General features: G+C 44.2%; 1 protein-coding gene across 3 annotated transcripts in view; it reads right to left on the reverse strand.

The window, feature by feature from the left end:
- The window catches only part of LOC147418173 (uncharacterized), a 42,204-nt gene extending 33,481 nt beyond the window's left edge, over positions 1 to 8,723 (reverse strand). Inside the window, exons 1-2 of one of the 3 annotated variants that reach the window (XM_086507438.1) lie at positions 8,566 to 8,723; positions 7,844 to 8,411 (exon numbers count right to left, since the gene is read on the reverse strand). In XM_086507438.1, coding sequence (XP_086363564.1) covers positions 7,844 to 8,357 — 514 coding nt within the window. In that variant the 5' untranslated portion in view covers positions 8,358 to 8,411; positions 8,566 to 8,723. Of the gene's footprint in view, positions 1 to 7,843; positions 8,430 to 8,565 lie in introns of those variants that run through there. The other 2 variants (XM_086507439.1, XM_086507440.1) reach the window with 2 other exon arrangements.
- Between the last annotated feature and the right edge of the window lie 261 nt (positions 8,724 to 8,984).

Consider the following 8,984-nt stretch of genomic DNA (forward strand, 5'->3'; position numbering starts at 1 on the left):
GGATGTCACGTGACACATCCAACCCTGTGTGTCCATGGACAAGCTAGCATTCCCATCAGAATCCTTCGGGGGAATTTTCCAGTGTATTTTACCTATTTTCCCTATTTTTGACATTTTTCACATATTATTTTAAGTGACTTTTGTTGGGAACTGAGTAGGGAAAATTGGGTAAGATAATATATAAGCAAACCAAGGCTAGCACTACTTGGCAGAAGAGGCCACAGGCAGCAGGTTCCCCCCCCTCTCTCTCAAGCGGGACTTCCTGACCATTGGTGGCGTTTCCCTCTCAAGCAAGACCTCCCAGCCTTGGCGTTTTCAGCAGACCTCATCGCCGTCAGACACCCCAGCACTTGGCGTTTTTCATCAAGAACTTCATCGCCTTCCAACCCCAGCCTTGGCGTTTTCCAGAAACCCAACATCGCCCCCTTTTTCCTAGCGTTTTCAGCATCGCCTAGCATCAGAATTTTCAGCGGTTTGACAGCCTAAACCAGAGATTTCAGCCGGCAGAATTCAGCCCATTAGCGTTTTTGGGACAGCAAGGAAGTAGCATCAATTTTCAGCCTTAGCGTCGATCTCGTCATCCCCGTCGTCGACCTCGACATAGCCTAGACTTGCATCAGTTCTCAGTCATCCACTTGTACGAGTTTGTGCAATCAATAGTAGACCACTCTCGTCAACGAGAGTGGGGCCTTCGGAGGAGGGTTTTACAACGTCTCTGGTGTCGTATTCTCTTCTCTCTCTATCTCTCAGTCTCATACACTTTCACGCACAGTGTCCATTCACTTTGTTTGTGTTCATTGCACTCTCACATTAAGAACGGAAGGCTCTCCCTTCCATAAGAACAAAAGAAACCTTGAGCACAGTTCGGAGCACTCATCTTGAGCAAAGTTTAAACATTCACTCCACTGCACCTTACAATTTGCCTACAATGACACGATTCACTCTTCGACGGGAAAGGCGCCATTTGAGATTATTGAAGGTGCTACGAAGGTTCCACCCTTCCTAAGCACGAAAGATAAGATTTTTGAAGACGACGAGTACACACGGGACTTGGACACGGCTTTTGCCAAGGTTCGGGAGGCTTTGTAGAAATCTCAAGAAAGACACAAAAAGGCAGAAGATCGACATCGTCGCGATTTGAAATGAAAGGAGACATTTGGGTGCTCTTACGTTTTGAGAAGGCACGCCTGACAAAGAAAAAGGGAAAGGAGCGGCTTTTTCCAAAGCTTAGCATGAGATACTATGGACCTTTCCAGATTTCCGAAAAGATTAATGATGTCTCCTTTTGACGGAAGCTGCCCGATACTTGGAGGATTCACAATGCTTTTCATGTGAGTCTCCTGAAGCCTTTTAAAGGCGATGTGCCCGATGATGGGGAGCCTGATGAGCAACCCGAAGTGGAGGAAAACGAGGAGATACTCGTTCCAGAACAGATTTTGGCACATAACGATAGAAAGGTAAAAGGTAAAATGATAAGACGGTTCTTGGTTAAATTCAAGAACTATCCCACATTGGATGCGAAGTGGATGGAGCAGGAGGACCGGGCAGATACTCCTCAGATTGTGAACCTTTACCTTGAAGCATTTGGTTTAGCATAGTCTATTCCAATTTCCAAATAGAACCCCGAACTCAGCTGGGCGGAATTTGGTGCAGCATGTTTGCACAAGAGGGGAGTCGCTCCACTCCTTTGTCAACAGATTGCCCCGATTTTTGATACTTAAGTCATTGATGTCTCTTTTGAGTTTCAGGGATACTGTGAGCTGACAGTATTCTGTTGTATGACTTTATGAACTGGAATTCCGATAGTATGATACTGATTTGTTCTTGACTTGTCTAAGTGCAAGAATTGATAGACGAAATGACCAGCATTTCAACTTGAAAGATCTTGATAGACATGATTGCAATAAGGATTAGTTAATCGGGCATATATGAGGTCCTGAGTGGATCTAGATGCGATTGCTAAATACGTTGTCAATTGATCATGGTCTGAGCTCCAAATGATTTTTGAATGTGATATGTCAAGTGATGTCCTGTGATGTGATTGTCGATTGGTACATGTGCTAGATGTGTTGTTCCTAACAACCAGTGTCTGCTAAGACAGTTTATGGTCTCTGACTGTTTAGCAGGCGTAATCGAGGGCAACTACAATGCTTTCAAGAGGGGGATATGTCACAAACCAATGACGTGGCATAGCCCTAAACACACAAATGGGTAGCAGACCAGACACACCCAGGCTAGCAGACAGGCCCGAAAAACATGCTAGCTCCGTCACGTGGCAACAGTGTATGGAAACCCGTGATTTGCGGTGGAAATTGCAGCAGCCTGGCTGAGCGTACAAAACTCTGCTTTTTGTGCTGAAGTGTACGGAAAAGCAGCCAATAGAATCCTACGCACATTGCTGAGAAGCTTTTGAGAGCTTTTGCTTTATTTTTGTATGCTTTTGATTTTGGCAGCTTTTGGGGCTCTGCTTTTGGCAGCCCTTGTAATCAATAAATAGATGGGCAGGGCTCCCACTCTGCAGAGCATCTGGACGCAGAGTCTAAGAGTGAGAACCCTCCCACTCTCTTGTACTTCGAACACAGATTAATACAAAAAGAAATACCGAAAAGGGCGCCAGTCTTTGGGGCCAATATCTCTAAGCACGCAACTCCACCGGGCCGTGTCGAATCAATTGTGAACTGTGAACTATTTTGAAATGAATCTCTACTATGTTGCAGTAGAATCTTGACTTGGAGTGCCCAAGTTTGTTACACTTTCTTTCGATTCAGTTCAATATTTCAAGTGAAGTAAAGTGTCCCCTATATTTGTGCGGAGTACTAGATCCGAGCTAAATCCATAAACACTTCCGCTACACCTGACATTCCCTCTCTAGGTTGGCATGGGATCTGTTTTCTCCTGAAAAAGGAGAAAAAAATAGGTAACTCCTCTAGAATCTCTCTGTTCTCCGTCCAACAGGATCTCGGATTCTTTATGGCTTATGCCCTGTCACAAAGTGATGACGTGGCGGACAGCAAAAACCATAATTTCTGCCAGAAACCCTAAAATTCCTGCAAACCCTAATTTTTGCCAAAAACCCTAATTTCCGGAAATCGCGGAGGCGGATTATTAAAAAAAAAAATTGTTGAGCGACGCAAATCTCAGCTTTTCGCTTTGATTTGGGTGAAAGAAAGAGAAAAAGAGAACTTGCTTTTTACTGACTCTCATTGAGGGAGAGAGAATTTGCTTTTGCTTTCAAGCTTTTGGGGCTCTGCTTTTGGGCATCCCTTGTAACCTTTAAATAAGTGGTGAGGGCTTCACTTCTCAGGGTATCTGGACCCAGAGTCTGAGAGTGAAACCCTAACCACTCTCTTGTACTTTGATGATTGATTAATACAAAAAGAAATACCGAAAGGGGCGCCAGTCTTTGGGGCCAATATCTCTAGGCACGGAACTCCGTCGGGCCAGTGTACATCTATTGTGATCTGTGATTTGTTTTGAAGTGGTTATTTGGTGCTGTCGCGGTTGATTCTTGACTTGGAGTGTCCAAGTCTGTTACATGCCCCTTAAGACAGAGCAATGAAGATGGCAGCGCGCCCGATGCGCGACGGACCATGGGTGGGAGTGGTTAGTAAGTTCAGGGCTGGACACGAAGATTCTTTGATAAAAAGAATTGACTGCTCTGTCTGCTCTTGAAGAACCAATATGCTTTCAAAAAAGCACACACACCTGAAGCCCTGATACCACTGTAATCACTTTCGGCGAGTGATCGGATGGATACATAGAGATAACTGCAATCTACACACTTGGCAACACTTTTAGTACTTCAAAACAACTGTAGAAGGGAAAGAGAGAGAATCCACGCAAGACACAAAGTGGTGGAGTTCCACCCCTAGAAGCATTGGCCTCAAAGACTAGCGCCCTTTCGGTATTTCTTTATTATTGATTCGCAAAAGTACAACTCCCCAGGGTCGACTCTCTCCGAGACTCTGCGTCCACATGCCCTCAAAAGAGTGACAAGTGGGCACTTATACATATTACAAGGGATGCTAAAAGCAGAGCCCCAAAATAATTAGGTTTAAAAGCATCTTATCCCAAAAGCAACTGCTCCAAAAAGCTAGCGCTAAAAATTGTCCAAATCAGCCAACGCGAATTTCGAAAATCCGTACAGTTGCCACGTCATCACTAGCAACGCAAATCGCGGAATTTCCATAGAATTGCTGCCACGTCATCAGTCAACGCAATTCTCGGGTGTCCGTTAAGCTGCTTCGTCACTACCTTGTCACATCTATTGTCCTTGTCAAGCCTGTCTTTGCCTTTGTCCTTTTTTGAGCTCTTAAATTTGCCTTGGGCTTTGCAACCTCGAGACAAATAGGTCATCATCTCTCTTGACGACTTGGGGAGTGCCGCAAGAGTTAATCTATCCATAGCCGTAATTGATGAAAAATCACCATGGTCAAGGTTGATGCAGGAGCCGATGGCCTACTCCAATCACGTCTCAAAACGCAACCATATGTCACCCACACAATATCTCCAAAACTTAGTCGTTGTCACAAACTGTTGACATGTCAAGTCAGTAAAGAGCAGAGCCAACCTTCAGATCACTGCCGAGGGGCCTAAACCCTAGAAGAACAAGCAACAACAGAAGAAGAAGTCCTACCAACTTATGGGACCCCGTCTGATGGGGCCCAAGAGACATAAAGGAATTAAAAATAAAGATTGACCCTCACTTGCGCAGAAATTGATGACGTGGCAACTACACGGAAAACCTAAAATTCTGCTGACAATGCTGACGTAGCAATTGTATGGAATTCCGTGATTTAGGCTAGCAACTTTTTGGCATTGCTTTTGGACCAGAAGCTTTTGAGTTTGAAGGCTTTTCATGTAAACTGCTTTTGGGGCCTAGGGCCTTTAAATATGAGGCCATGGGCTCATTCTCTGGCATGCTTCCTGGAGAAGGTGCAGAGTTTGGAGTACCGGCTTGTACTTGTTGATACAATATAAAAAAATACCGAAAGGGGCGTCAAGGTTTGGGGCCAATACTCTCTGGGGTGGAATTCCGCCACTCCTTGTCGCTTGTCGTCTCTCTCTCTCTCAGTTCAGTTGTTATTGATGTGCTAAAAGTTTGTTCAGTCTGTTCTTTTCTATTGGCACGTGGTGCCCGTCTTGTGGCAGTCGCCCTACAGTCATATCCTTAACTTTCCAAAAGCGTGCTATTTCGAGTCAAAAAATGAAACCCACAAAGCCTGGGCATTCAACGGCGTCTCAAAACACTTACGTTTTTGGAGGCAACTATTAGGACTGGTTTCAGACCAACCAGCTAGAGTTGCAAGACGCTATGTGTAGAGGACCCTCTTGGCGAGCATCATCTCAAGCCTGCCCTGCCAACTGCGTTTCAAAACGCAAGGGGAAAGCGCAGCGAAACCGCGAAACGCGTTTCGGCAGGCCTGAAACGCGAAATGGGTGAAACGGCCGAAACGTTTCACCTGCAGGGTGAAACGCTTGGAATGAAACTCCTTTTTTTTTAAAATCCCTTTTGAGAATTTGGGCATTGAATAATTATTTATTTATTATGTATATGCTATTTCAAGGTTAACATAGCATGTGTCTTTACTCACTGCACTGTGAACACCTATTTTGTCTATACATAACACTATATACACACAAAATTGGCCTTTCGGTCTGACATTTCAGTGAGGCCTTAGCCTAAGGTGAAACGTTTCGGGGTGAAACGTTTCGCGGTTACGCTGGGAAAGCGTCCCTCCCCGCTTGCAGGAAACACCTCCACCGCGTTTCAAAACGCCATTGACAAGAAATGCCAATAGCATGCTTCCCCTTCTGATAGCCCTATGTTTTAGAACAGCGTTGCTCCTCTCCTGTTCCTCCTCATTGAGTGCAGCTTTTCTCCCTGCGCGATCAATGAGGCAAGTACTTTGATACCATGTCAAATTCGACGATGTGGAAGCGTAGAGCTAAGGAGAGAATGCTCGCGAGAGAAAGAGAGAGAGTTGTTGAACCAACCACCCACAACAAATAAATTTATAACTTACAATGGGGCTTGAGTGTGCTTATGTACTACACAATAGAAATTGCCCTACCTAGAATCATGTCCAAGACAAATAAATAACTAGGATCACATTGGGCATTCACTTGAGATGAATAAACTTTAACACAACATGATTCACTGAAGTGATAGAAAATATCCATGGATTGCAAGACAACCCGACTCTTCTTTATACTATAAAGAAATGCAAGCTGCTCTCAAAGCTTCTTCTCCAACAAGAAATATCTAAAACTCTGATGATTCATGTACACTAAAAAGTCTACACCGAGCCAAGTAATGCCGCCACCAAGTCAAAGCATGAAGACTACTAAAAGCTCCTAAGTCCTTTTCATAAATCTTTGCAACCCTCTCTCGCTTTGACAACAGGCAACCCTCATAAGCTATGACATGGGCATCTTGCAGTAAGACCGCTCCCAGACTCCTTCCAGAAGCATCACGGTAAACCTCGAAGGATTTCTACAAGTCAGATAATGGCCCAAATGTCAACTTCTGCTTGAGTCTCAAAAGCTGCAATCTGTGGACGTCCCAAGTGAATTGTACCCCTCTCTGAGTCGTTAGAATCTCCATTGGTTCTCTTTGTATCCCATTCTCTATATCCCACTTGGATTTGAGTGTTCTTCATCCTCCCGCAAAATGTAGTAGGTAAGATGTGTTCCTCTCTGTCATATTCACTGTTGGAACCCATGCATAATGGCAGAAAAATTGGATTGAATCCTTTGTAGGAGAAGAATCGTCTGAGCTCTGATAACTAGATTGGACACCCAAGCAAGAAATCAATAGCAATACACTAGCGGAAACTGCAACAAACTATAGCTCGCGGGGGGGGGGGGGGGGGGGGGGGGGGGGGGGGGGGGAGAGAGTTCCGCTTCGAGATGCCTGGCCAGACTTTTTCGAGATGCCTGGCCCTAAAGTCTGGCGCCCCTTTCAATACTTCTTTCTTTATTGATAATCACACCCTAATACAACCGCCCGAGGGATGAGCTCTGCAATCTGCAACCATGCAATGATCTGTCAGAAACACCCTCAGGGTGTCTAAATAAGTAAACGGGAGCCCCTAAACTGGGCGCCCCCAAAAGCCTTAGTCTGATAAAAACAGGGTCGTCCAAAAGCACCCTGAAAAACACGGCCAAAACTTCTGTACAGCTGTCCGTACAGTTTTGTGCGTTTTGCAGGCAGGGCTGCCACATCAGCGTAATTTTGGTCTGGCCTTCGAGTGTCCTGCTTGTCAAGTTTGCAGTGTGCACGTCATCAATATTGTGACAGGCCCAACATTCACCAACATATAGTTTGCCACACCTTCAGATTTTCTCATCCTTTCATGTCCGTCACAACGTGCCCACTGTCTTGCACAAAGTATGTATACACAAACTTGATTTTAGAAGTGCATGTACTGTTAAGGCGCTAACAGAAATTCATCATAAGAGGACACAGAGATACACTTGATTCCTAAGCAAGAAAGCCAAAGATTCTTGCTAAACAAAAGCCTTCTCATATGTAGAACGGTGGAACCATAAAGGTAAATGGTCTTCAAATAAATTTATTGGACATAATTTTACTTCGAGCAAAGTTGCGAATTATAATATATGATGCAAAACCACCATCCTAGGTATCTCAAGGCTTGTGAACAAGCAAAATAGCAGTCATCAACATTGATTGTCTTAAAGTTGGACAACTGATGGAGGGCAATGGATTCCTTCCAGAAATACTATAGATAATCTACAAGATACCCAGCAAAGTGTGCATCAAAAGAAAGCTAATCTCAAGCATAAGACATTTAAAACTCAGAAATTAAAGCCCAAGTACCTTCTCCTGCACTCGAGAAACCAGCAGTACTGTACCATAATTCCTTCCTGCTTTGAATGACATTTATGGCATGAAAAGTCTCCCGATCCAAGTTGAGAGACAAACCCTCTTTCTTTCTATCGCTAGCACTCATCAACCAGAAGCTTTTCTTGCCAAGAGGAATGCAATTCTCCCAACTTTTAATTTTGAAAAATGCAGTCAAGAGCCTCTGCCATCTCTGCCGGCATTGTTCAGCATTGCGACTTATTCCCATTGAGTAACAAAAGTTTTCTATTTCTTCCCACTTTTTCTTGCTGCTCTGTTCAGCATTCCATCTTCCTAACTTTTCAAGCTCAAGCTGCTGCTTTTCTATTCCTGCTATCAAAACCTGATTCTCATGTTGCTGCCACCAGCGTGGACCATTCTTTTCAGTTCCATCACTGCAATGCACAGCAGGTTCTGAAGCGATGCTCCTTGCAAATCCCCTCCACAGGTTATTAGCGAGAGCAGATGATTTCAACAAAAGGTATCTCATAATCCAAAGCTTTTTCCAGGTGAGCACGAAAAGCTCTTGAATGAAACGGAGCGCCTGCAAAGAGAAAATGCGCTGCTACAAGTACTCAAATAAGAAATTGTGTTTCAGGTGTGCAGCTGTGTACACAGACGCCCACTCTGTGTGTGTGCGCGACCTCGCAAGAAATGAGAAACGCATCTACGATCTTTGAAATATCCAAGCATAGTACCTCATGTAACGGCAGAGGACGAGAATGCCCCTTGCCACGCGGAAGCTGAGCATGAAGCAGAAGCCATCAATGAAAGTAATGCAAACAGACTCCGGTTACCAAAAAATTGATTAAAGGGCCGTGTACACGCAGCCCGTAACCTGCCCAAGCCTGGGTCTTCAAAAATAGGGAAAATTACCAAAATACCCTTGCATCTATTCTGATTGGATTTTCTAATCCTTATTCCTTTTTGACAATTTAGAGCCGTTTTTGAGTGCTTAGCATGTAATTTGTCACAAATTACCTTGGGAAAAGGGCAACTATGTCTAAAAATTGAAGAAATTCATCTCCAAAACCTACGTAACATACCCAAATTCTAGTTTTAGCACCTTGTATCGATAGACAATCAGTCTTCTTATGAAAAGCTACAAATTTATTCG

The sequence above is a fragment of the Adiantum capillus-veneris genome, chromosome 30, assembly GCF_014529385.1.
Source record: "Adiantum capillus-veneris isolate H3 chromosome 30, ASM1452938v2, whole genome shotgun sequence".
Taxonomy (NCBI): domain Eukaryota; kingdom Viridiplantae; phylum Streptophyta; class Polypodiopsida; order Polypodiales; family Pteridaceae; genus Adiantum; species Adiantum capillus-veneris.